Here is a 27,767-nt window from a genome sequence, read left to right on the forward strand (position 1 = left end):
CAGCCTAAAGCCTTTCGTTTTTTGCCCCAGAGAATCTTCCATGTAGGAAGCCGAGGCTGGCGAGCCCGACACTCGAGAGCCACTGTAGGGGGGCCTCTTTTGGGGGAGGCGTCGACCGGGGCAGTCTCGGCCGCCCCCGGGAAAGCGGCGGCCGCGTTCCTCCGGGGCACGCCGGGGCCCGAGAGCCGCGCAGGGCGCGGGCCACGCCGGGTGGGGCAGCCAAAGCGCAGGCCCCCGATCCCCGGCGGGCGCCCCTGGGCCCCCGCGCGCGTCCCGGCCTCCGGGAGACTGGCGCATGCCACGGAGCGCCCCTCGGGCCGCCGCCGCTTCTGCCCGGGCTCCTGCTGTTGCTGCTGTCGCCTGCGCCTGCTGCCCCAACTCGGCGCCCGACTTCTTCATGGTGTGCGGAGGTCATGTTCGCTCCTTAGCCGGCAAACGACTTTTCTCCTCGCCTCCTCGCCCCGCATGTTCAGGACCAAACGATCTGCGCTCGTCCGGCGTCTCTGGAGGAGCCGTGCGCCCGGCGGCGAGGACGAGGAGGAGGGTGTGGGGGGTGGTGGCGGAGGAGGCGAGCTGCGGGGAGAAGGGGCGACGGACGGCCGGGCTTATGGGGTTGGTGGCGGCGGCGCGGGCAGGGCTGGCTGCTGCCTTGGCAAGGCGGTCCGAGGTGCCAAAGGTCACCATCATCCCCAGCCCCCAGCCTCGGGTGCCGGGGCGGCCGGGGGCGCCGAGGCGGATCTGAAGGCGCTCACGCACTCGGTGCTCAAGAAACTCAAGGAACGGCAGCTGGAGCTGCTGCTCCAGGCCGTGGAGTCCCGAGGCGGTACGCGCACCGCGTGCCTCCTGCTGCCGGGCCGCCTGGACTGCAGGCTAGGCCCGGGGGCGCCCGCCAGCGCGCAGCCCGCGCAGCCGCCCTCGTCCTATTCGCTCCCCCTCCTGCTGTGCAAAGTGTTCAGGTGGCCGGATCTCAGGCATTCCTCGGAAGTCAAGAGGCTGTGTTGCTGTGAATCTTACGGGAAGATCAACCCCGAGCTGGTGTGCTGCAACCCCCATCACCTTAGCCGACTCTGCGAACTAGGTAAGAAGTTGTTCTCTGTCCACCTTTCGTTACCTTTAGCGCGGAAGTGCTGGTAGAAATGCCCCAGGGTGTGTGTACCCCCCTTTCCCCCGGAGTTCTGGCGGAGACAAGGGAACAAGATCGGAAGGGACAGGGGAAAACTCTGACATTCCTTGGGGTTCCCTTACACGATTTACTCTCTCGCACTCCCCCTCTACCCTCCGGACCCACGGATAGTAGTACTGCCTGTGCTTACACTGTGCTGCAGAAAATGGGACACACTTATTTCCGGGTCAGCAAGAGGATACGGAGCGAAGTGGGGATCACGCTTCCCCCGCACCCGGAAAGGCGTTGAGGTGTGTGGCCGAGTTGGATTCGGTCCAAGCCCTCCAAGGAAGGCTGGGAGAAACTAGCTCTAAACGCTGGAAAGTCTCCTCTCCTTTAGTAAATAAGGACAGTCACGTGGTGATATAAGTGGCCCAGATACTGTCCTGGTCTCATACGTTTGGAGTTTGGGGGCAGTGGAAGGATGGAGACTGAACTGGGTATCCACTCTCAGCTGTGCCAGCTACAGGGTGAGAAGGAACAAACAAACAGCCTGGAGAAGTCGGGAAGCTTCTACTTTTACCTTTATTTCGCACAGAAAAGCATACAATTAGTGGTTCTTAGAATGTCAGGCTCCCCAATCCCCTGCGTCTCAGTGATGTCTCCGCTCCTTAGCTGCTGTGGGCTGGGACTCTGAGCATCCCCCCCCCCCAATATTATTCTGCTAGCTCTTCCATGCCTCTGCTTTCTCCACGTCTTTGTGCGCAGGGGAAACGCATAGCCTGCTCCCCGCAAATCTTCCAAGTTCACCAGTAGCACAATTGGGGTGCTTTCTCTCAGGTGGACTGGGTAGGATTCCCCAGTTGGGAGGCGTGGGTGCCAAGTTGAGCAGCCGGGGGGGGGTTGGTACGTGGGGGGAGCAGGGTCTGTAGTTCTAGGGGCAAAGCAACCCCCGTCGTCCCCCACCAGCCCAGCCAGTGGAGCCCTGGCCCAGCCGGTGGTTTCCAGCCGGGCCTGCTGAGCCCGAGCTCGGCGGCGGCGGCCGCAGACGTGGAGGAGCTGAGCGCCGAGGCTGGCGCCAGGCGGCCTCTTTTGTTTATCTGACAGCTAAATATCAAGGCAATCACCGCCTCGCTGCCCTGCCTCCAACCCCCACAGCTAAGACAAACAGTTGGGCTAAAAGAATGCCTGAGTTATCATAAGTTTCTATCTCTGTTTCTCATGGCTCAGCCTTTACATCCTCTTACTTTTTAAATTTCAGAGTCTCCCCCTCCTCCTTACTCCAGATACCCAATGGATTTTCTCAAACCAACTGGTGAGTAGCTGATTTTCAAATCTTTCCTTAGAACCCTGTTTTTTGCTGCTTGGTTGGGGCCGGGGGGGGGGGGGTGCGGGGGTGCGGTGGTGCTTGGCTTGCCCAAGGCAGTTAGAGCTTTTCTATATTTCAAGTTTGGTGGATTCTCCTGTTGCTGTGATTGGATATCCCGCCCCCCCCCTTCTACAATTAGTTCCTTTTTTATGCATTTGAACTGTGTGAAGGAAGTTAGTTCAGCTTTAACACATGGAGGCTTTTAATCCACTGAACGTCTTGGGAGCCAAATAGGGCAGGTTGATGGAAGCTTTCGGAAGGTTTGTGAGTGCCAGGAGGATCTGTGGGTAGACAGTTAAATGGATGCGAGTTTGAGAAGAGGAGAGACGCTCTGGTTTGGAGGAGTAACCTTTGAGATGGTTAGGAAGTGCACCGAGCTCAGAGGAGACTGTTTCTCTGGCTCAGTCACCTTTTTCCTGGGCTTTCCTTAGAATTCTTGGTAGAGAGACCATACAAGTTTCAGCATAGCTCTGCCTGCCTGTTGCTTTCTCACTGGGTGGCAGAGGGCCAGGGCAGAAGCCCATTTGAGACAGGCACCAGCCCTGTTGTGGTTGTCTGCATTCAGTTTCTGGCTGGCAGCACTAGGGCCCCATCCCTTAGAGCTGACAGTGCCAGGGGACAGGGTCAGCAAAACAGATTGGGGGTGACAGCAGGGACAAGTCTCGCTTCCTTCTTACAGTGGAAGAATTACAGAATCATTTGCTGCAAGTCCAGGTTTTAATATTGGGTTGTGTGTGTGTGTGCGCGCGCGCGCGCGCGCGTGTGCACACACGCGCCCTCCCGCCTGTTATGTGGTGCTTACAAAAATAAAAAATGCAGCACTTGTGAGATCTTTGCTTGGCCAAGGAGCAGGAAAAGTGAAAGGCTGGCCACTGTTAGCTCTTGGAACCCTCTGCCTTGTGAGTTTTGGCTGTTTGGCTCCTCCCCCGTTTTGTGGGGACTTTGTCATAAATTAAATGCTTAATGAATGTGTAAGCAGAGCCCCAGCTAGTCCTACGTCCACATACTCCACCAGTTGCCGAGTTAGGGAGGCGTTGTTGCACGGCTGGTGCCTGTCTAATAGGTGGCCTGCAGAGTATGTGCTATTTTGCTTTCGATTTACAAAACACCAGATAAATGGTCATTAATGACAAGATAACCGGCTCTCTGTATTTGCAACAAACTTTGACTGCCATTTGCCAACTCTTAAGGGCTAGAACTTGCCTAAGTTTGAGGCTTAGAGACTCCAGGCTTATTCCATGAGGTCACTTCTCCAAGGATCCACCTGGGTTCTCTCTTTTGGTTTTGTTTTTCCTCTGCCTCTTTCAAATATAAAGGGTTAACCTTAAGTAGAAAGCAAAGCTTCTGTGGCCCCAGAGGCGAAGACAGCTCTGGTGGAGGTTCCCCTAAAGTCCAAAATCCATATAAAAGAAGGGCCGTGTGCTTTGGGATTTGCCGGAAAGATACTGGGTAAATCTGTTGGCAAGATTTAAGCAGTCATCCTGGCAGCCCCCCCCCAATCTCATTTTTCGGGAGTGGAGTGATATATTTATTCATTAGCAACTGTTGACATTAGGTAGCAAAATGTGTGTAAACAGAGAAGCCACAAAGACAGGAATGTGCCATTTCCATGGAGGGGAGCAACCTTTCCCCAGCTCAGCCAATAGGAAGTGACTAACCTGCCAATAGGAAGTCCAAGCGGCTGGTTACTCACCCCTCATCTATTGTGCTTAAAATAAGGAAAAGGACCCAAACTCAGGCACCACAGACAGGGTAGTGGGAAAAGATTGCTTGAGAGCGGAGTGAGTGGTCTGCACTGGACAGTGGGCTCAGGGACTGCCCTAGGGGACCAGGGCAGGTTTGGCTGCTTGTGGTGACTCAAGGGTGTTGTAACTAGACAGATGCGTGGCGGGGGGGCTTTGCTATCCCACATTTTTCTCCCCACCTCATGTGTGGGAAAGCCTTGGTCCTGGGGATTTAGATACTTTTTCCCAGCCTGAGGTTTTGGTGTTGGGTTACTTAGGTAAAACAGGAAGGTAGGGTTTTACAATGGACAACTGTTACAACTGGGGGGGGGGGTGTCCCTTTTGTGAAGTCCCCTGCCTCAGATGAGCATGCAAAGGGAGGGTGCTGGGGCCTGGTATGGTTAAACTGAATGAGCCTTTGGAGGTACTTGCAGGTTGAGCTAGAATCTGATGACTGTAGCCTCAGGGAATGGCGTAGAATAGGTCTGCACCTGGTTCTGTGTTTCCCCAAAAACAGTTGTGTGCGAGGAGTATTGGGCTTGCCTGGACCCCCTGGACCTTGGGGCAAAAGTGGCTGTGAATTGTGGCTTCTGCAAGGCATGAGGGTAGCCCCACTTTCTCATCCCACAAGGGAAAAGAATTTTCTGGCTTTTGTGCCTCCACTTTGTAGAGTGGGGATGTTTGATAGAGAGCCTGGCTGAGCTCTGTTTCTTCCTGAAGTCTGTCTGCCCCTTTTGAAAGGCAGGGGACTGGGTGCAGGGATGGCCTCTCAGTGGTACAGCCTTCAAAGCCTAGAACGGCTGGCATCTTGATCTGCCATCTGGCCCTCTTAAATTAGGTCTCTTAACTTTTCCAAGTCCCTTTAATGAATGATTAGATCATGCATTCATTTATTCACTTATTGCTTCCATCACTCATTATACAAAGTAGTACCCAGGAAGCTCAGAAGAGCGAGGCTGGAAAGAAACTTATAAGGTCCCCAGCAGGCCCGAGGTTGCACCTTCTGTTAAAACTGCTTGGGAGAGGAGGGTGTGGGTCCTTTCACAGAACCTGGGGCTTAATTAGGTGTTTGGTAACAGAGTGGTGGGAGAGAGCCAGGAGTGGGCCAGCTCTACTGTCTGCCAGGCTGGGCTCTAGGGATCAGGAGATAGTGGTGGAAGATGAGACTATGACTCAAGATTTATCTTTGCTGAGTCTTTGGGTGCTTGTAGGTCTGGCCTACTTGACCTCTGTAAGCTTGGGGCCAATCTAGACACCAGAGATGGCTGCAGCCTGGCTAGCTCCAGGGAAGAGGGTTTGGGTTTTGAAACCCTGGGGTGGGAGGTGGACTTGAGGGGGGTAGCTCTCCCTGGGTGGCCCCTGGCCTATTCAGGTGGCACCTCAATTTACCTGGGTGCTATTGAGTGCCTTGCTGTATTACAGGGGTGGTAGGGAGGCCTAATGAACGTGTGTAAACCCCTCCTAAGATCAAAGGCGATGCAGAGGGCAGAGCACATTTCATAAAAATCACTTGTGGTTGCATCTTGGACCTGGCTCACCTTTGAAGTGAGACGGGCTGACACACTGACTGAGGTCTCCAGGCTCTGCCTTTGAAATACACCTTGGCCCTGGCATGCAGCCAGCCAGAGCTGGGGGAGTGGCTAAGGGGTGTCTTCCATTTGGGGGAGTGGGTGGAGAAGGGGAATAAGAAGCCAGTCTCCAGGAAATGGTGGGGGCAAGAAAGTACACACTTGCACCCTATGGCAAGAACCTCCTTTGCCTGCCTGCCTCCCCCCAGCCTAATTGTTTTCCTGTAAAGCCGGAAGAAATGAGATTGTATACATTTTTCTCAGTCCCTACCAGCCACTCCTCCATGCGCCCTCCCAGTTAGAAGAGTGCACCCTCCCAGTTAGAAGAGGGTTTCCTTTAATTTTTAAATGCATCCTGGGCAAGTGCTATATACCTGAGTGCTCTGCCTCCCTTTCCAGCCCACTCACTGGAGGGTGTTGAATAGGTAATCTTCCAGCCTAAGAGGGGAGGGGTCCTCAGCAGATGTCTTGGAAAGGCTTGGTCACCTTCCCTTTGTCAGGAACTAGAGGCACCCCCTGTACCACTGAAGAGCTGTCCAGGCTACTTGCCTTAAGGGAATAACTATTGACTGTTGTGGCCAAAGGGACATTTGCTAATGCCTGGTAACCTGTGGTGTGTTTGCCTTCCTGGAGCCAAATATTCTGTGGGGGACTTAGGGGAGAAGTTTGTAACGTTGCCAGTGGCACAGAAGAAACTTACAGGGACGTGTGCGTTTGTGGTCCTGGGAACTGATTGGTTGGTTGTGATTCCTGGGCATTGTTTTGTTGTTGTTGTTGTTGTTGTTGTTGTAATTGCTTTGTGGGAGTTTGTAGAATGTCTTCAGCTGGAATTGTCTTTATCCTTATAAACGTTGAGGTCACTATGGTACGCACCTGGGGGTGAGGGGAGAGAGAGGCAGAGAGTACAGAATCCACAGGTTAAGGTCTAGGGAAGACAATGGCAGGAAATGGTGCCAGAAAGATGGTGCAGGTGCTGAGGCAGGCAGCCTTGTCCGATGGGTAGGTTTGGACCAGCCTGGAAGCAGGTGGAATGTTTTCCTCCAGCTGGGTTTTTGTTGAGTTTGTTTTGACCTGATGGGCTACACACAGGCAGAATAGATAGAACTGATAGAAATTAGTGAGTCTGCTCAACTTCTGTGCTCGCTCTATCTCTGTTAAAAGCGAGAATAATGATTTTTAAAGGCCAGAGTAAGATCCTCGTCTCTGGGAGTAGGAGGAAGGAGGCCTTGTGCTTGATGGGAGAAAGATAGAGCAGGGTTGAGAAAAGTATACTTTCGAACCTTCCTTGACCTTGGGAATTACCTGCTCTCAATGGGAGACTTGTAATGGAAGAGAAATTCCAGCCAGTCTGTGATCGAGCCTGACTTGACTAATGATTAACTGGCCGCCTGGAGCCCAGACGGGTGACAAGGTGCTGTGGTCTGTCTTAGGCTGGGCCGTGAAGCCGAGCAGACCATTAATAATCTGCATTGTGGCTTCGAGTCAGCCCTTTGGAATGTGTGGTCTTTCTTTCATGCTGTTTAGAGTGTTCATAAGAATGAATGCTGGTGTTTTTATTTGTGCGTTTACTTCTTTCTTTTCTGACTCTGCAGCAGACTGTCCAGTTGCTGTACCTTCCTCCGCGGAAACCGGGGGAACAAATTATCTGGCCCCTGGGGGGCTCTCAGGTAAGACACTTTCTCTTTTCCTAGAAATTGCTGGAGGCTAAAGAAACCAGGGGTGGCCTTCTGCCACCCCAGCTGGTCTGGAATTGTTCTCGTTTTCATGTGCTTTAAATGAGACACATCCGGGGTGACTGTAATGTGCCCTTCAGCTTGTCATCCTGTGGTCCTTTTCATGCCAGAACCTTGCCCTTCCCAGGAATGGGGAAACCGGAGTCAGCTGGGAGCTGATTGTGTGTGAGGCGAGCTTCATGACTTTTTTATTTTTAATAAATTGTGTGTGTGGGGGGGGGCTGTGTTTCTCTCCTTTTACCCTGTAGACTTCTGGGATTAAAAGCCCAAGCTATCAGGCTTGGTGGTGGGCACTCTTATCCAGTGAGCCATCTTGCCATCCCTCACGGTTTTTTAAGCAGCCCCTGACTTAAGTGACTTCCATTTGTTAACTGTGGCATGGTCTCATGTGATTAAACTCTTACTTTTGCTCTTGCACACATGCCTTGAAGGAGACAGACCCATGTTTCTGGGACACAGCCCAGGTGCAAGATGGATCTCAGTGGACTGAGGGGTTCTTTAGCGACAGGGCAGGGGTTTGTCGTAGACCATAGGTACCATAGCTGTCCTAAGCTGGACAGACAGGCTTTCTCTGGGCCCCACAGACCAAAGGCCTGCAGAGGTGGCGCTGGAGTGTCCTAGGATTGGAGGCAGTACCCTGGGGAGAGCCTACTCAGCTTCACTCCAGAAGACAGTTTTCTTTTCTAAGAAGGGTTTTCTTCCCTTCCTCTCACCCTTCCATGTCACCGTTAATTTTCTAAGAGCCCTCTAAAGCAAGAGGGAAGGTGACCAGGGGTGGGGGGAAATTCCAGGACAGTTTTGGGTGCACACAGTACAGCTGGCCTTGGAGCCATCAGTGGAGGTCTTGATGTAGCATCTCTTAGTGGGAGCTGTGGGACGGCGTACACCCTCTGTTGTGGGGTGGATGGCTCCTCCTTACTGTCAGAAGAGTGTCTGCTGTGTGTTTGAGGTACAGTCCATTCTGGACCCCGGCACCCCAGACTCTCCCCTCCAGGAACTGCGCCTGCTGGGAAATGCCTGTAGGGAGACGACCCTGTTTGTTTTTATTTCAGTGCAGTGTGTACTCTTGATTTGTTATCTGAGACTGAGGGTATTGTTTACACAAAGCTTCTAATGAGAACTGGGCAGAAAAAAGAAAAAAGAAGGGTGGGAGGAGGGAGGTGGACCCCAGCAGCTGAGGTGGGAGCCGGGTAGGCCTTCCTCTGCTTTCTAAGGCTGACATGAGGTGAGAGTTCTTGAAGGAAAGGGCCAGGGAGGGGGGTGGGGGGGGTCTGAACAAAATAACACACTCAGGATGTTGTTAGCTCGTTTTTATTTTTTAAGCCCTGGGTGTGCAGGGAGGAACCCTGGCTTCTCCTCCAAACCACATGAAATGAGCAAGGGAAGTGGGGCTTTTCGGAAGGGTTGTCTTCTTGATAACATCTTGTCTGTCTCCTCTACTGGAGGAAGTGACGACACCAGGCTGAGAACCACCAGCGGGAGAGTTCCTCACCCCGCCCTAGAAGCCAAAACAGCATGACCTCGTCAGCCAACCTTGCTTCCCAAAGCTCCCCCCAAGTCCATCCAGTTCTAGGAAGAAGCTGGGAAGCAGCATTTAGTGTCCCCACCCCCACCACCACCCCCTAGCTCCCCTCCGCGGTTGCAGCTGCTTAGATGGATGAGCTTCTGCTAGGGTGTAGTAGGACCCTTTGCAAGGGATGCTGTGGTGTAACAAAACTGCAGAAAGAAAAAAAGGAAAAAAAAAAAGGTCTCCACATGAAAGAACATTTGTTTTGAATTTTAGCTCTTGGTTTACTAATTCCCAAGGCTTCGGAGTTGGACCTCTTTCTTCTTTCCGTACGCAGTTGGAGCCATGTAGTAATAATGTGGCTGGGTGGAGGTTGTAGGGAGAACTTTTTGGGTTGATGCCAATGGTTTGGGGGTACCTAGAGGAGGGGTGGCACAGAGAGAAATTAGCTGTACTCTTTGTCCCGGGAATGCCCGCAAAAGGTGGTTTCATGAGCCTGGGTTTTAACATTCTGGAAGGCCAAGCCTCCCTTTTCACAGAGGTGGCGCTGGGTGCAGGGACTGGATGTGTCTGCTTTGTGTAGGTTGAGCTTGCAAGGGGGTAGGAGTGGCTGACTGAGGCTGGAGGCGATGTGAAGGGGATGCTGGGGCGAGGCAGGGCTGGAGCAGGATGGGCATCAATCAAGGTGGGGGGGCAGTGACACCCCCCCCTGAAATAACCTCTGGGAGTCTCTTTCACAGGCCCTGTGTGCGGCTTTCCTTCCTGTCCTGCCCAGGCTGAGAGCAGGCTTAATGAATGGGGCTCAGTTTAGGGTGGGAGGGAGGTCGCCAGTGTGAGCCAGGGCTTGATTCTCTTGGCAAGGGAAGAAGGGAAAGAGAAAACAGCCAAATGTGAAAATGTGGTGCCTTGGAGATGGGGGTGGGGTGTGCTCAAAGGCCTAGCCCCTCCTGAAATGCAGGGGTGACTCCAAGGCTGGCCCTTCCCTTTCCTGCACCCTTGCCCAGGGCCAGCTAGAGGAAGGGGAGTGGGCGGGGTCAAGTCCTGGGAGTAGCACCCTGGCTTCAGGTTGGAATTCCAGCCTTGCAGTGTGGTTCTGTTGGGGGAGGGCAGGGGGTGGAAGGGGGCGGGGGATGACAGGCCAGGTCCTCTGGGACCTGCAGCGAAACACACCCCACCCTTGCAAGTTTCCTCAGTCTGGGAAAATGGGACATTTTTAGAAGGCAGTAATTTGGTTCCAGGAGACTGTACTTTCATTTCTGACAGCCGGCTCTCTGAGACAGATGGATTGCTCTGTGCAAGCTTGTGAGTGTATGTGCTCGCACACTGTAGACAGACAGACAAGCTCATGTGTTGACACTTGAGCACGGGGATGCCATGCCAAACAGGCAGGGTCTGAGAGAATCTGAGGTCCTGCTCTCAACGAGGTGGCTCGTACAGGAAGTGGTGTATTCTGTGGGGACTGGTATGTTATTGCTTCAGAAGTACAGTTTGGTAGCCTGAGTTTAGCCTTGTCTCTGGGCACTGATGTCTTTTGAAAGGCATGCAAATCCAGGTCAGGCCCTTGCTGCGGCTGCTTCACATGAGTGAGTCAGGGAGACCCACCTTGGCAAGAACTGACATACATAGTTGGGAAACTTCTACAGAGCTCAGTGGAGGAGATGGCAGGGTGTCCCGTGTGGGTCCTGTGCTGCAGGCCTGGGGGTGGGGGTGGGCACTGGAGACTGGCAGCGTGCAGGAGGAGTCTTAGGGACATTGGAGGAACCTCATCTCCTGTCTGTGCAGTCATGTTTCTGTGGAAGGGGTTGGTAGGGGGTAGTGTAGCTACTAGTTTCTTTTGCTTAAAGTCTTAGCTTTTGGTTTCCAGATTTGGGGTGGACACCTTTTGAGATGGTACCAAGTCATCTACAAACAAGGACAGGTCTGTCTCCTCTTTGATCCGCCATTGCTGGCATCTGCCTCCGTGTCTGAGGAGAGCCTTCAAAACATACATAATCTGAAATGCTACCCTGGCTCAGTCTGCGCTGACTTGGGCTCACACCACGTAGCTCAGGGACGATGGCTACATTCTGATCTCAGGAAAGCTGATCGGCTAAATTCCAAGGAGTGTTTGTTTGTTTGTTTGTTTGTTTGTTTTAATTGGCATGACACTGTGATACAGAACTAGACACATGCTGTTTCCAATGTCTCTTGCTCATGCCTAGGAACAGGTAGCCTCTGGTTTGGCTGTGGTTTCACACCCTTTGGAAGTGAGGGTGCAGCACACACTAATGAGCTCACAGCTGTTACAAAGAGGGGAGGCTTAGGGGGAGTCAGGCTAGCACAGTGACCAGCAGTGACCACCTGTTCCCTCCTGGCCACTGAGAAATGACTGTCTGGAACTCCAAGAATACAGACAGCCTGCATCTCTTTAAACCAAGTCAGTCTGATGGCTCTAGGCTAGGGCGGCTCACCTGATGCACACCCATGCACACCCACACCCTAGTGTAGACCAGTCCTAGGCAGCAATGGGGCTGTCTGCTGGCCTCTTCTGTAAGGCCTGAGGTCACAGGCCCCGCCCCTGGAGAACGACTCCCTGATAAACCTCTTTTGTCCTGGAAAGAATGAGGTAGTCAGGCAGGGGTTAAATGTGGGGTGACAGCATTTAAAATCTGTGGAGCAAATTTGGGCAGTTCTGCCGGCTAGACTAGATGGCTGCTGCCTCTGCATCCTGTCCCCAGGCAGAACCCAGTCAAGCCAGCAAGGGGGAAGGGCCCAAGAAGGCCAGGCTAGGGTAGCAGTTGCCTTTGGCTGTGGTCCTGCAAACAGCCTCCCCACAAGACCCAGTGGGTTGGGCCTCTCCTCAGTAGAGCCCGCTGTAGAGTGCTCAGACTGGGTCCAGCAGCAGAGAGAGGAAGAAGTGTCACGGACGCATACTATTTGGCTTCATTCTTTCCGTATTAATGCCATAATTATTCTCTATGTGCTATTCCATATGATGACAACAGGGTGTTTTTTCTCTTCTTTCTTAATCTTAAAGTGCTTAGGGGAAGCGCCAACCCTCATGCACACACAGTGAGCAGGCGCTCCACCACCATGAGCTATAACCCCGCCCTCTAGGTTGTTTGTTTGTTTGTTTGTTTGTTTTTCCTCTCCAGTGTAGGCTTTGAACTTTGAGCAGCACTGAAAGTAGGTGTCTTTATTTAATCCCTGCACTTAGGGGTCAGAAGCACTCAGGTTTGGGGCCAACCTGGTCTATATAATGAATTCCAGTCCAGTCTGGGCTACGTAGGGAGGCTGGGCTTCCTTGTGCCCAGTCAAGTAGCCTTTGGATTCAAGCTTTTTCTTTCAGGAGTTTTCCTTGGATTGGTTTATTTCATTATTTTGTGTGTATGAGTGTTTTTGCCTGCATGTATGTATGTGCGCCACGTACATGCCTGTTGCTGGGGAAGGTTAGAAGAGGTTGTCAGGTCCCCTGCAACTGGAGTTTCAGACAGTTGTGATAGACAGGTGCTGGGAACTGAACCCGGGTCCTCTGCAAGAGCAGCCATCTCTCCCACCACCTGAGTTCCTGGTCTTCTTTCCTTCCTTCCACTGTTTCTTTTTTTCTTTCCAAGACAGGATTGGCTGTCCTGGACTTGAACTCACAGAGATCCACTTGCCTCTGCCCCACCCCGAGTGCTGCGATTACAGGCTGCGACAACACGCCTGACTTGGGTTTTTCTTAATTAAGATTTTTGCTTGGTTGTGGAAAATTGCCACTTAACCTGCTTATCTTCTTCCTATGGTTGTTTAAGGTTGCAGAAGCGACCCTTGCAACTGTGTTTCCTTTTGGGGTGGCGATGTGTAGTTCTCTGAGTTTACTCAGTGTCACGGAAGGTGCAGTTCATGGTATCTGTAGTTCACCACAGTTTTTACAAACGTGGTCTGTAGTAGCTTTGAAATGTATGTGACTGTGGTCCTGTCAGTGAAGAGCAGTGGCTAGTGAAGAGAGACTGACTTCTGCCAGGGTCTGGATCTGTTGATGGGCTTTTGCTGGTTTCCATAGCACCTGGAAATCTCTAGGACTATTGGTACCCTGGTGGCCCAGAAACAAGGCATCTTAGAGTGTAGCTTGCCGGAAGTGAACATTGCATCTCAGTGTTGAGTTTCTTTCCTCCTTCCTTCCTTCCTGTTTGTTTGATTTTTCAGTTTCTCTGGGTAGCCCAGGCTGGTGTCTCACTCAGAGATCTTCCTGCCTCAGCCTCCTAAGTGCTGGAGCTAAAGATGTGCGCCACCACCTCCTGCTCCGCCCTGAGCTTTCAACCTTCCCGTTTCCCTCAAGTTGCAGAAACCTTAAATAGGAAATTTCCTTTAGTTCTCCAAGTCTGACCTTTGCCTTGGGTAGGGCTAAGGGGAAGTATGCTTATTCCTACTTCTCCCCAGATGCCATGTCCCTGGGGCCTGTCCAGTGTGGTGACACAGAGCCAGAGAGGGGCCAGAGAGTTTAGCTTCTGAAGCTCGTGGTCCATTTGACACCACTTCTGTGTTCCAGGGCAGGCAGGTGCCCCTTTGTGGGAGTCTGAGAGGGTACTGTATGTGCAGTCACTGGGAGGTCACCATTGGCCCTAGCATCTTTCTCTGATGCGGATTGAATGGCCCAGCATCTGGCCGCCTGCCTACTGTCACACGGAGGCTTCCTCTTCGGGCTATTTTCAGAGGGAAGATATTATTAACTGCTGAAGCACAGTCCTCAATTCAGTGGCTAACACACCAAGAAAGCTGCACTCACTTGATGGCAGTTACTCCACTTCTCCTTGTCACCTTGGTAGGAGGTGGGCGTTGCCTCCCCTGGCCCTGCTGCTTCTCCCCATGAGGTCACCTTGGGGATCCCAGCCCTTGGCCTTGTTCCTGGAGGAAGCTGCTACTGCAGAAGTATTGTCTCCGCACTCCTAAAGATGTAGAAAACAACACTACTTAGGTGCTAAAATGGAGACAAGATTGTATGCAGTAAATTAGGAAGTAGGCAAAGGAAAGGTGGCAGTCGCTTAAAACAGGGAGGCAGAGGCAGGGGGATCGCTGTGAGTTTGAGGCCAGCCTGGTCTACAGAGAGGGTCCAGGACAGCCAAGGCTACACAGAGAGACCCTGTCTCAAAACAACAACAACAACAAAAACAGTGTTAGCTTTCACCTTGTCAGCTAACAGGAAATACTGGGACAAGACAGGAAATTGCATTCTCTCCCCCCCCCCCCCCCCCCCCTCTCCCCTCTCTCCCTCCCCCTCTCTTCATGGAAAGTAGTGCTGCTGAGGAACTGGCATTGTCCCCCTCCGTTCTTCCCCTTCCATTCTAGTACCATGAGAACTTTTTAGACCATTTTCTTTAAGAAAGGCTGTTTGAGAACTTCATGTTATTTTTATTATTTAAAAATTTTTTTTTTTTTTTTTTACCAGAAGGGTCACCTTCAGTTAAGGCTAACTGCAGCCTTATTTCCCGGTTTACTGAAGAGTCTTTCATGACTTGTTCAGCTTCCTTCCCCAATGGTGAGGCCAAGCAGCTCTTGGCTGGGAACTCACGTTGCTTTGGCATCCTGAGCATCGAGCCCCACCCAGTGTCATTAGCTCAGTTTTAACTTGCAAAAAAAAATTCCTTTCTTGCTTTCTTTGCTTTTTCATTTGCTTTTGTTTGTAAGGGTAGGTAGGAATTTATTTATCCTGGTCCTCAGCCTTTTCACACCACAGTTATCTTGTTGGAGGAGGAGAATCTCACATGGGGCAGTTTGGACCTCGGTGCTGTCATTATGCCCTTCTCACTGTCTCTGAGGACAGGACAGGGGCTTCACATTCCAGTCAGTACAGCTATTTAAGTAGGTCATGCGGCCATCAGTACTTCAGGAAGCATCCCCCTCAAAGGAGGGGTAAAGATACAGCATCCGTGTAACCCTGCCTGGAGTTCGGAGTCCTCTCTTTGATGCCCTTGTTCTGGTGGTTCAGGATCTGAGACCGTGCTGCCCGGAGCCAGAGAGTTGAAGACCAAAAAGAAAGAGACTGTGTGTGGCGCACTGCTCTGCCCTCCCTCTCACCCCCACCCTCCTCGCTTTTTTCCCTAGCGTGCTTTGTTTTGTTTTCATAACACAACAAGAGCCCTGGGGTGTGTAAAAGCATTGTTGAACACTTGCTGAGGGTAACTTGTCCAAACAGAGCAGGACGCCAAAGCAGAATCCTGTGGGCAGGTGGTGTACCCGCAGAGGTTGCCTGGCCGGCGCCTACCTTGGAAACACCTCTCAGCTTTGCCGCCACTGCCTGGGCATCCGTTCAGCCCCGAGCAGGGGTCCAAGACAAGCCATGGCCCTTCTGGCAGGCCCTGCTGGAGAGACGCGTTGTCCGTTCCTGCTTCCTTTTCTCAGGTGTGAAGCTGAGGGGGCCAGTTGTTTTCTGAGAAGCCAGTGTGTCTGGTTTATTCATTTATTAGATACTTTCTGAGAAGTTACCATGTACCAGGCCCTGTGCAGTGTGGAGTATCAGAGTCCCCCTACCCTCCCCCCCCCCCCCAAAGGCAGGAGCAGCTTCTTATAGAGTTGGCCTGCCCAGCAAAGGTGCTGGGAGGCAGGGATTTCATCAGCCCTGCCTCTGTTGAGAACTGAACCACAGCACAGTCTGTAGATAAACAGAGGTCTCCCCATGGTCTGGTTTCAGCGTTGGCTGCTTGTTGCCTAGTAATAGTCGTAGTTAAAGGCATAATGTTCACTCATCCTCAGACCCCTAGTAGTACGTGGGGCCACAGGCTGCTGGAAATGATCAGGGAGCTGGGTTCTTAGTGAGAACACTGGGGTGGGCCATGTACGCACTGTCAGCAGCATCGCAATATTTTGGCAGTTAGAGGCGAAGGGGGGTGTTTTCAGAGCCTGAGATGACTTCTGGGGTTGCTTGCATGTAGTCATCTAAGACGCATTGATCAAGGTGTTTCATTTCTATGTTCATCTTGCCCTGTGGGTTCCCTGGGGAGTACCTGAGGCTTCTGTGAGCTCTGAGGACCCACTAATTGAATTAGTTGTTTCTCTGGTGTGTCCCCACGGGGGTGGGGAGTGGGGATAGAATGCTGGGAGAGCTGGTTTGACTGGGAGCTTGCTTCAAAGCAGAAAGGGAAAACTGGTCCCAACTCCAATTTCACCTTGTGGAGCTGGGAACGTCTTTCTCTTAGCCAAAAGACACACAGGTAACCAGGCCAGTAACTGCTGGTGGTGGCTTCTATAGTTGTTAATTAATTTCTCTATAGCCTTTTTTTTTTTTAACTTTTCACTGTATTTTTTGGACTATAAGATGCACCTGACCATAAGACAACGCCCAGTTTTTAGAGCAGTAAAACAAGAAAAACAGTTAAAACAGTAAGCGCCCTAGCTTCCCCCTCCCCCCACTTTTTTTGGGGAAAAGTGCTTACAGTCCGAAAAATATGGTAATCGGACCTTCGCTCAACAGAACGGAAATGGATACAGAACCAGGATAATGACAGTCTGTGCCAGATTTGCCTGTCTGTATTTTGTGGGGGTGAGTGAGGAGTTTAGATCATTGTCTCTAGCCCCTAGGAAAAGTGAGGCCCATCTGAGCTGCTGTGGTGTGTGGGGGCTCTTGTGAGCCCTGTGGCAGGCTGCCTGTTAGACAGCACCGCCCCCTCCCCCCATTAATCAGTAACCAAGAGGGAAAAAGAAAGTTCTCTCTGCACTGGGTGTGCCTAGTACTTAAAGATAGATGGGCCCCATTTCCAGTTGGGGGGTACTTCCTGAAAGAGTACTTCATGATTGTCCCCTCCCCCGTACGTCTGCTGTTCTAGGATGGGGCTGTCTCCTGTATGTCCTAGAGACCGACTTACTGTGGCCTGAGAGGAGAGGAACATGGCCACATAGGAGCCATTTTTGTGTTCTGCACCTCAGTTTTCTTCTTTGTGAAGTGTAAGGGCCTACGCTTGGTCACCAAATCCCCTTCTCAACCCTGAGCTCTTTGATGCTTTGACTCCTGGGGGACCCAGTGTCTAGGGAGCCATCACCAGCCTCTTTATTCTGAAAGATGATTATGGTTCTTTATGCATCTTGGCTTGCAAGCTCTTGTAAGTACCAGTGAAAGCAGAGGACCCTCCATCAGCCTAGGAAAAAAAAAATGCATGTCCCTACACTACTATGTGTGTACATCTAGGGGAGCTTAGCCTTGTTGTGGTTCCCATTCTAAAAACCCCCTGTGTTTGGGAGAGCAGCCTCGCAGTAATAGTGGATGCATTGGAGAACAGGGATTTCCTTCCCTCCTGGGCTGGAATCAAACAAACATCTAGCAGTAAACTGTCTGCTTGCTTGTCCGTTTCTTTTCTGTCTGTGGTAAAACACACTTAACAAAATGACCAAGTCTCCAATTTTTGAGTGGATAATCCCCCACAGAGAAAGCAGCTAGGTGGGTGAGGGACTGCTCATGTAGCAGCCAGATTGGAGCAAACACATGTGTGAGGCCAGAAGAGTCTCAGAACTGTGGGCCACACTCCAGAAGGGCAGCCATGTGCGGTGGACTCCAGATCCTTGTAGTAGCACTCTCGCCTGGAAGAGGATTCTGGGAGCCTTTCCTTCTTCCCTTGGCCTCCCATTCCGGAGGGGTGGGGCTGGAGGGGAGGCTGGGGAGGCTCAGGTCGAGGAGGTCCTGGGTGCTTTGAGGGTGAAAGGGCTGGGGTGGCTGAGCTGTGAGTGCGTCCAAGCTGGGGAGATTAGATTACAGAGGCAGACAGAAGTAATGATTAACTTTTCCAGTCTGCACTCTGTCTCCAGGCTGTCTTTCTGTTGTTTTTCCCCTGTAAGTACACTGCAGCCCTGGCCTGGCCAGCCCTGGTCCTGGGTTGTAAAAAGGAATGAGGGCTTGGGGGGGGGGCAGGGGGGAGACAGGCGAGGAAACAGTGGGGGAGCCTGCCTGCCGCAGAGGGAAGCCTTTCTTTCTTCCATCGGATCCTGTGCTGGAATTTATTGGCTGGAATGCCGTAAATATTCAAAATGCCTTCCCATCCAACAGTTTTCATAATTGTTATGGAACAAGGGGAGCCCGGATGAAAGGGGTGCTTGTTTCTCCCTGGTTTTCCTGTCATCTGACAGTTCTTACTCTAGAAAAACCTAAGTGGAGATTGGAGCTCTCAGAGTGGGCAGCTTTTGGGGAGGTCTAGGGCAAAAGCAGGCAAGATGCTTATGTGCTCTGTGTGTCTGAGGGTTTTTGCCCTTTTGGGGAAACTGATTCAATGTATCCATTTGTATTAGAAACAAGATTTTAAAAAAAAGTTGGCATGCAAATAAGGAGTTTCATTATGGCATTTTCGTACCTGTATATAGCATACTGTACTAAGATTCTTTACTGAACTACTAAAGCACACAGCTAACAAGCTTGCTAGAGTGATTAGTGAAAGAAGTTAAGAACTCTGGTGGCAAGCTTGCTAGAGTGATTAGTGAAAGAAGTTAACTCTGGTGTATCCGCCGTGCTCTCTGCCAGGCTCTTGGTGTACTTTCCTCAGCATCCAGTGCCGGCGCTGCAGTTGAGACCGCAGATCCAGACTATCTAAACGGTGGGTGGGTGAGGGGATGGATTTGACCAGGGTGTCTTTCTTGGATATCAAGTGGACTTTGTCACATGATTGCTCAGCTTCTTACGTTTTTTTTTTTTTTCTGGGAGCCAACCAGATCCACACTAAGAGATAAAGCAGGCTAGTAGATAACACTGTGCAGATCTGGGGGCTCCAGATACTCAATTGCAAAAACAAACAAGGCAGGAGAAGCCCAGGAGCTGCTGGTTATTTGTGGGTCACGGTGGGAACTTGATGGTATATTGTTGAGGGGGGGAGGGGAAGAGCCGCGTAGTAATTAGGCTGGATGTACACTCAACAGCAGCCAGAGAGGCCAGAGAGGCCATTTACTGTAAATATTATGAATGGAGTTGGCTGGGTTGGGAGTCCCCACCCTTCCTCTGAGCCTCTCAAAGCTGAGCAGAGCCGGTCTCCTCAGACAGCAGCAGCAGCAGCAGCAGCAGCAGCCGGGTACATGTTATAATTTGCATGGCTGAACACGGGGCCACAGGAAGCCGAGTCAGCCCAACTGGCGAGACAGACAGGAGCTTTTGATTTGTGTGGTTTCTCTCTTCTGCGCTGGGCTCCCCTCAGTTTTAGTCTCCGGTGGCTAAATAGTGCTCTAAGGAGGGACCCCTCTGAGTAAAGGGCTTCAGACTTGGGCACCGGGGCTTTAGGTGGGACCAGTGACGGGGTGTGGCAGTACACCCCAGGACTAATCATTATTCATCACGATTTGTCTGTAAAGACCAAGTTACTAGTCACCCTTGTAGGGCAGCAAGCCGGCTGGAAGCTTGGGGTCGTTTGTAGGAGGCTGGTAAGAGAGAAGCCGCATTGGAAAATGGAGACCTTGTCTTGGGGACTCAGCTTTTTCTAAAGATGATGTGTGACAAGTTACCCAAACAACAACAAAAATTGGTTCAGAGGTAGAAGTGTTGTGTTTTGTTTCGTTTTGTTTGGGTTTTTTTTTGCTTTGTTTTGCTTTGTTTGGTTTGGTTTTTAACTCACATCTTTTCTCTGTAGGCTGTTTTGTTTTTACAAATTCAATGCAAAAACCATGCCCTCCTCCTCTACCAACAGATTTTCTTAGTTTTCAGAAGGTAGCGGTGGTAAATGGAGCCAGGCTTGGGGACTACCGATAGGTCAAGTCCCATACCCCGAGTACCATAGAGTCACCCAGAGTCCCGGCATGGCCCTAGTGAGTCTGGGGCCCATTTTGCCAACACTGCTTTTGTATGATTCATAGGCAGGGCAAACTGATAACCCTCAGGAGAGCAAGCTATGGAGTGACTTGCTGGCAAGTGAGCTGTTTCCCTTCGCTGTTCTTGGCCTAAGGGAGCAGCTGGACCCTGACTCAGGTTTTCCCCAGGAGCAGTAGGAGAGGACTTTCAGAAGTACAGATTTAGTGGGCTGGGGTAGCTGCTGGCCCATAGATCATCTTTTGATAGCCTGGGCTCCCATCATCCTCTTCTTTGGCATGTGACTTGGGCCTTGTTCCTCTTGATGGTAATGAGGATGTGGATGTTCTGGGCCTTTTGGAAGAGCACCAGTGCATAGAGATGCTTACTAAATGTTTAGCGCTGGCCTAGAACTATCCTCCCACCTGTGAGAGGGAAGTTACAATTATACGAGATGTGTGTTCAACATACCATGGCATGGGCTACCCGCTGTCACTTCTGTATCAAGTTGATGAATTTTAAGTATCCCACCAGAGTAGGGATGGGCCATAATGGGGGAGGAGGAGGGCAAGGAGGGATGAGTTTAGGAATCCAACTGACTGGACCCATGGATCTGACTGAGTACCCTGGCCTTAAAGGAGACTCCAACACCCTCTGGCCATTTCTCCCAGTCCAGCCACCATCAGTCAGATAATTGGAGAGCATAGGGGCAACTTTCTCAGCTTCCTCTGTGCCACCCAGACTTCACTCTGATGGGCTTGGTGAAGGGACATGGGATGGGGGTGGGGTGTTGAGTCTTGGAAGTGCAGGATTAACCTGAAGCATTTCAGCTTTCGTCTTAGTAAGTTGCTCCAAGGTCCAGAGTTATCCAAGCTGCATTGGGGTCTTGCGGAGGTCAGGGTCAGGGTTGTGTTTCTACCTGTGCTCCCCATTAGCTTGTAAGTGTGGCAGGTTCAGGCCAACGAACCTGGGAGCTAAGTGTCCTTGTTGTAAAGACATAGGGCACGCCTAGCTTGGGTGCTGGGTCCTCCTCTTTTATACTTTGTCCTGAAATGGTTCGAGTACACTCAGAAGAAATAGCTGGTGTCTTAATGGGGAGGGGCAGGGCAAAGAAACTGTTAACCTTTGAGATGTCTGCGGTAGAATGGGGTGACTGCTGGTGGTGGTTGGATGCTGAGGGGGGAGCACCCTTGACCTGTGGCAGATGAGGTGTGGTAGTCAATGTTTGTGTTCCAGGTTGCTGGGCCCAGCCTTTGTGTCTACTTGTCTGCTCTTTGTTCACCCCTGACCTGTGTGGAAAGGCCTTTGGTAGCAATGCTAGGTACTCTTCCTGGCCCTTGGGTTTTTTGGCAGAAAAATACAACTTTATAGAATCCAAGTGCCTCGCACAAGTGAGAGAGTGGCTGAGATCCCCTCCTTTGCCACCAGGCCACTGCAGCCACTGCGTGTCTTGGCAGTTGGGGCACAATTAACCTTGCAAGTGCTGGTTCTACTCTGTCCATCCTGGCTTTATTTTTCAACCTGTTTCCTTGTCACAAAAAGGTCCAAGTCTTCTTCCTCTCTTCCCCATCAGTGCCTGTGGATCAATGATGTGGATCCCTCTGTTGGGTGTATCTGTTTTCAGAATCCCTTTGTTTCTGGATGACCTCATAGCCTCGTGTTTGGCTTTATGAGCTGGAGATCCCCAAACTCAGCTTTTTTTCCCCTTCCTCTGTTCTTCCTCACCTCTCTGCGTCTTATTATTAACATCTTATTCTCTTACTGTGTGTGGGAACACACGTGTGCTGGGTTGTACATGTGGAAGTCAGGACAGCTGGTTCTCTCCGTCCACTGTCTGGAGTTCAGGGATCAAAGCTGGGTTGTCAGCACCTTTACCTAATGGGCCATCTCTATAGCCCTATATTATATGGGTTTGGTTGTTGTTGTTTTGTTTGGTTTTGGTTTTTCGAGACAGGATTTCTCTGTGCAGCCTTGGCTGTCCTGAACTCGCTTTGCAGACCAGGTTGGCCTCGAACTCAGAGCGATCCACCTGTCTCTGTCTCCCAAGTGCTGGGATTAAAGGCGTGTGCCACCATGCCCGGCTAGCCCTATATGTTTTAAAGGGTGAGATTTCTTCTGATCCTGACGAGTGGCCATGAGTTCTAATCACCTTACACCACTGAGGCCCAAAGTATGAGAGTCATTCATGAATCTCTCATCTACATGTGTCTGTTCATTGGTGCCTGGGGTGCAAACTGTCCTTGCTCAGTGCGTCTCCCTATGCAGACACTGTAAAATACGCCCAGTCTCTTCTTCCGCCTTCCCCTTAAAGGGAAGGATTTTATGCATTAAGGAAAACGAAGAAGGGGTGGGGCAAACACCTTCATGGAACTTTAGGCAGATTCAGCATTTTTCTGGTATCGCTCCAAGAATCCCCTCAGGTGTAATAAAAAAAAATTGTGAGCCAGGCATCTGATTAGCAAGCTTTTTACAACGTAGCTTTTCTTTTGGATGCTTTAAAATGAATGTATGCGGTTTAAGAACAAGCCCCTCTACAGTTCTCTGGCGAGGAAAAGTTGCAAACACTGGAAAGGTTGTAAAGCTGGGAGAAATTGATGGGTGTGAGTGGGTTGTGTGGAATATGAGCAGTGGGGCCAGAGTTGGGCTCCATGGCCTCACCTCTTTCAGTGTGCAGTGTTGGTCCTGGGAACTCTAAAACCTGCCCTAACCTTTGTTGGGAGACTCGTGGCTGGGGGCCCAATTCGGGTAACTGTTCCTAAGAAAATGAACTTGGGTGATTTCCTATAAATGAGTTTAACCAGTCAGTATTCAGGCCAAGGTGGCCATCTGGGTGCCCCCATGGTGTGTGTGGTGCTTGGGACTCTCAGGAAGTGTGGCCTCCACATTGGGATGCGAACTGACAGTTTGCTGGGCAGGAGCAAGGGGAGGTGTAGAGCTGCCCTGTGTGAGGCTGGAGACTGGGAGGAGCAAGCAGGGGTCTCCCTGGAGTGCCTTGAGGGGACACCCACACAAGGCCATCTATCTGGGCTGGGCCATTAACCTCAACAGAAAAGGGCTTTTTCCTGGGGATGTCTGGCAGCAAATTGCTGGGTAGACTGGCAGTGTAGATGAAAGAGAAACCCAAGCATGCTTCCACCCCGCTCCCACTCCCTACACAGGCCTCAGGCCCCAGCCTGGCCCAGTTTGCTCAGGCCCCAGGGCCTTGCCTGGCAGACAGGACCCCCACCCTTGCTGAGGAGACCAGCAGGCCTGGCATGGGAGCAACTTGATCCCAAGCTCCTCCCTCCCTCCCCCCTTCCTTCCTTCCTTCATTCCCTCCCCTGCCCCCCCCCCCATTGCTGTGTGGTGCCAGGTTTCAGTGGGGCTGGGCTGCATGAAACAAAGCATTGTGAGGCCCCTCTAAGAGTCTCCCCAACCTCCTTCCAGCCACTCCCCGAGGCTTCTTTTCCCTGGCCAGGTTTCTTGTCCCAAGTTGGGACTCAACACTTTGGGGAGTAGTATTCTTGCAGCAGGGCCAGAAGTGTCTTCATTCATTGGACGTTTGGACGTTAGGGGTTGTTGGTGTGGGGCTCTGCAGAAGAGTTCAAAGACTGCCAGTGCTCACAAGTTTATTAGCAGTTGATGGATACTTTGCAGGAACAAGTTAGTGCCTGATGAGTCACCTCCTGCTCGGAGCCCTTGTCCCTGTCTTGTTTTTCGTATTTTCTAGCGTGTGTGCAGGCACAGCCATCCCATCATGTACACACACTCGGACACACATGCGGTCTTGTATACTTGGGGTGTAGGTCCGTGGCAGGAGGGGCAGGCGACAGTGAGGTTTGTGGTGTTGATTTTTTCAGTGGGGTAGGGATTGAGGAAAAGGAATCCACCATCCCACTTTGGCACACCCTTTCTCCATGTGTAACTGGGCATGGATTGGGGAGGTCAGATAGAGGAGGGGGTGTCTGCAGGAGGGGACAACCACTAAGGATCTGTGTGTATGTGGCCCCCTTTGTGGGTTGTACAAATAACTATACAGACTCACACATGTGATGTCCCATTTGAAACTAAGCTGCTGCTTTAAAAAAACAAAACAAAACAAAAAAAAGCAATGGAGGAGCTGACTTGTTCCCAGGTCCTAACATGCCTACAAAAGTTGGAATGGATTGATGTACCAAACTGCCCTGCGTCACCAACAGGGTTGAGTTTCCTTGGTCCTGCCCCTGCATGGGACAGCCCTCATGGAGCTCTGAGCACAGAAACAACAAAGGCCTCAAGAAGGGGGAGACACACACACACACACACACACCAGCTTCAAAGCCCACCAAACCTACTGGGGTGGGAGGGAGGCAAGCGGCTTCCACCCCCAACTCCTTCCTTCTTTGCCTTGCCCCATTTTTCTTAACAAATACAAGACTTCCGCTCTCTACCCTGCCGCCACAAAACCGCAGCGTTCCTGCAGCCTGGCGGGGCTAGGGAGATTTATAGTCCTCAGTCAGGCCTCTTGGCAACAGCTACAGGAGGTAGTAAGATGCCTGTGCGGTTGGGGGCGGGGCAGGGAGTGCAGAGAAGGAAAAGGGACTTTGTTCCACGTAGCCCCCGCCCCCCTTTTGAAGTTCCCAGAACTCTTGTTTAGGAGAAGCACCTCACCAGCATCACCCCAGGCTTCTAGGGTGCTGTGGACTTGCAGAGGAGGGGGAGGTGACGCTAAACCAGGTGGAATGCCACAGAGGGCAGTGTGGCCTGTGCAGGGTCTAACAGGAGGAAGGGGCACCTCGGGGAGGTGGCCTGGCAGGAGTACAGCAAGGATGGCCACATTTATTTTAGACATGGCATTTTCTGTTTGGGCTGGCAGTGGTCTAGGCTGATGTCCACCTGCATGTTGTAATTTGGCATTTGGACTTGAACTAAAACCCTTTTTGTACAGGCTGCTGCTGTCACACTTGAAAATTGTTTTCTGTCGGGAGGGGGGGAGGCGCATGGCTTTTTGGAGAGGAGGTGAGACAGGGTTTCTCGATGTGGCCCTGGCTGTCCTGGACCCACTTTGTAAACCAGGCTGGCCTTGAGCTCCCTGAGACCCGTCTGCCTCTGCCTCCCTGAGTGCTGTGATTACAGGCGTGCACCACCATGCCCAGACCCTCATCTTTATTTTTACCAGCTGATGTGTTTTGTTGTTGTTGTTGTTGTTGTTGTTGTTGTTATTTTTAAATGAATAAGGAACTGATGTGAGAATTGGGTGACTAGGTGGTATAGAAGCTGCAGAGGGTGTAGGCCACCTGGCTTCTTCTCAGTCTGACTAGGTCACCACCCACTAGGGTAGCTTCTAACACCCAGGTCTTGGGATTAGAGAGGCTATCCCTCAAGGTTTCCATCCTTGAGAGGCAACTGTAATTCTGGGGCATTTCTGATGCCTTTTCCAGCTCAAAACAGCAAGACCAATTAACAACAGTCCCAGTGTCTGTGGTGATGCTGTGGACTCAACGTGGGAGGAGACGGAGGACGACCACAGTAAGCCTTGTGCTTAAAGGTCGATTAGGCTGTCTTCCCCACCATCAGCAGTGTGGACCCTACAGCTAGTCACCGCCTCTCTTTCTGTTTTGTGCTGCTTAGGGGGACTCGTGAGCATGCGCACAAACGTGTCTGTGTATGTGATTTGATTCTGGGAGGGGAAAGAACTCCAGTCTTCAGCACCACCAACCGTGTCTGCCATTTTGTTTTGTAGATTCCCAACTTCTTCTGGAGCCTGGGGATCGGTCACACTGGTGCGTGGTGGCATACTGGGAGGAGAAGACGCGAGTCGGGAGGCTTTACTGTGTCCAAGAACCCTCCCTGGATATCTTCTATGATCTACCTCAGGGGAATGGCTTTTGCCTCGGACAGCTCAATTCGGACAACAAGAGCCAGCTGGTACAGAAAGTCCGGAGCAAGATTGGCTGTGGCATCCAGCTGACGAGGGAAGTGGATGGTGTGTGGGTGTACAACCGCAGCAGTTACCCCATCTTCATCAAGTCCGCCACACTGGACAACCCGGACTCCAGGACGCTCTTGGTGCACAAGGTGTTTCCTGGTTTCTCCATCAAGGCTTTTGACTATGAGAAGGCATACAGCCTGCAGCGGCCCAACGACCACGAATTCATGCAGCAGCCGTGGACGGGCTTTACAGTGCAGATTAGCTTCGTGAAGGGCTGGGGCCAGTGCTACACCCGCCAGTTCATCAGCAGCTGCCCGTGCTGGCTGGAGGTCATCTTCAACAGCCGGTAGTCTGTGTGGGGAGCAGAGGACAGGACAGAGTGTGAGCCGAGCAGGCCACCATTCAAACTACTTGCTGCTAACCTTTCTCTCCCGAGTGCTTGCTTCTCATGCAAACTCTTTGGTCGGTTTTGTTGTTACCATTGTCGGTTGTTTTGTTTTGTTTTCTTTCTCGTCATTCTTATTTGTGTTCTGTTTGTCTCATTCTTTGAGAAATAGCTTACGATATGAATTTCTTTTTGTTTTTGTTTTTGAGGTGGTGGGTGTGGTTGACAGGACACCCTGATATAAAAATGAGAAACAAAAGTCAGCACTGCCAAACATGGTGTATGAACGTGGGTACTGCCTTCCCTTCAGATCAGCATTTCAGTTGTCAGTGTGTTAGGGACGTACACGAACGACAGATGGGGGAAATGACGTGCTTTTTGTGTGTGTGTGTTCTTTATGGATGTCCCCAGCTGAGAGGCTTGCAGATCCAAGCTGTGTGTCTCTCGTGCCCTTTGGACATGCTCAGTGGGGCAGAGGCAGTACCTGGGCAGACGGGGCAGCAGGTGTCCTAGCAGCTGCCAAAGCTCTGCTCCAGCCTGCTGCAACCCTTTCTCCCCTGCCCCCAAGGACACGGGCCTATCCACAGGCTTCTGAGAAGCCAGCCTGCTAGAGGCTGAACCAGAACCAATTGTTTTCATCCCTGTCTTACTGCCTCCTGTCACCCCGCTGCCATTGTCGTGTCTGTCTTTTTTGGCCATCTGCTCCTGGATCTCTCTCTTGAGATGGGCTTCCCAAGGGCTGCCGGGACAGCCCAGTCACAGTATTGCTAACCCAGTTACCCTCTCAGGCCGTCAGCTGGTCCCCTGCCATGATTTTTCATCAGGTTTCTCCCAGATGCAGAAAGCTCAGCACCTCATCCCCAGCCTTGTGTGCTGAGCTCTGTAGACCAGCAAGGGGCATCCTGGGGAGGGACCTGCTCAGTTGCCGCCCCCCCTTCCTGCTGAAGAGGGTGTGGCCAGTCATAACAAAGGTACCATCCTAGGCTGACTCCCAGCTCTTCTTTCAACTCATACACTCGTATGATACTTTGACACTGTTCTTAGCTCAATGAGCATGTTTAGACTTTAACATAAGCTATTTTTCTAACTACAAAAGTTTAAATGAACAAGAGAACCATTCTCATTGGAAACTTAGCATTGTAGTGCTTTGACAGAGAAAGGACTCCATAAGAAAGCTGAGATTTATTAAAGAAAAATGTATTTTATGTTATATATAAATATATTATTACTTGTAAATATAAAGACGTTTTATAAGCATCATTATTTATGTATTGTGCAATGTGTATAAACAAGAAAAATAAAGAGAAGATGCACTTTGCTTTAATATAAATGCAAATAACATGCCAAATTAAAAAAGATAAACACACGGTTGGTGTTTTTTTCTATGGGTGTTATCACCCAGCTGAATGTTTTTCTAAAGGAGTTTATGTTCCATTAAACGATTTTTAAAATGTATACTTCCATCCGTGTTGTTCAGCTGCTTCTTCCTTTGCTCGGAGGGAGGCTGGGAGGTTTACCAATGGAGACAAAAGGGAATGAGTCCAGGAGTGAAGGCTCCTGGGTAGCAGGTGCTCCCAGATCTGGACCCCAACCCAGACCCCCCAGGTGCCCTTTTGTTAGGGGTGGCTCCAGGTTTCCCAACTGTATTGGGAAGTGAGGAAGCCCTGTGGGTAATAGTTTTGAAGTTGATGGAATTGAGGAAAAAGGTGTCACTGGGAGACTGGGAAGAAGAGTGGCTTGGTGACAGAAGAGAGCCATTGGCTCTTGCTAATTCTACACTA

At 51.3% G+C, this 27,767-nt stretch overlaps 3 protein-coding genes across 4 annotated transcripts in view; 2 read left to right on the forward strand and 1 right to left on the reverse strand.

The window, feature by feature from the left end:
* Rpl17 (ribosomal protein L17) overlaps positions 1–1,205 on the forward strand; it is a 390,846-nt gene extending 389,641 nt beyond the window's left edge. Inside the window, exon 7 of the mRNA XM_051163673.1 lies at positions 1,196–1,205. The gene's annotated coding sequence lies outside the window, so the exon portion shown is untranslated. The remainder of the gene's footprint in view (positions 1–1,195) is intronic.
* Ctif (cap binding complex dependent translation initiation factor) overlaps positions 1–27,767 on the reverse strand; it is a 464,175-nt gene that overhangs the window by 194,302 nt on the left and 242,106 nt on the right. The window lies entirely within an intron of this gene.
* Positions 302–26,086, forward strand: Smad7 (SMAD family member 7). Of its 2 annotated transcripts, none has more exons than XM_051163671.1 (4): positions 302–1,078; positions 2,364–2,417; positions 7,359–7,430; positions 25,413–26,086. In XM_051163671.1, exons 1-4 carry the CDS (start codon positions 466–468, stop codon positions 25,949–25,951), a joined length of 1,278 nt encoding a protein of 425 aa, XP_051019628.1. In that variant the 5' UTR covers positions 302–465; the 3' UTR covers positions 25,952–26,086. The 2 variants fall into 2 exon arrangements, with proteins under 2 accessions (XP_051019628.1, XP_051019627.1); XM_051163670.1 differs by having other exon boundaries at positions 305–1,078; positions 7,356–7,430.

Source organism: Acomys russatus, chromosome 20, assembly GCF_903995435.1.
Source record: "Acomys russatus chromosome 20, mAcoRus1.1, whole genome shotgun sequence".
In the NCBI taxonomy this organism is placed as follows: Eukaryota; Metazoa; Chordata; class Mammalia; order Rodentia; family Muridae; genus Acomys; species Acomys russatus.

Coding starts and splice junctions, on each gene's coding strand:
- Smad7 (XM_051163670.1), top strand. CDS start 466: ATGTTCAGGACCAAACGATCTGCGCTCGTCCGGCGTCTCTGGAGGAGC. Junction 1,079..2,363: donor TAGCCGACTCTGCGAACTAG/GTAAGAAGTTGT, acceptor TTTAAATTTCAG/AGTCTCCCCCTCCTCCTTAC. Junction 2,418..7,355: donor GGATTTTCTCAAACCAACTG/GTGAGTAGCTGA, acceptor CTGACTCTGCAG/CAGACTGTCCAGTTGCTGTA.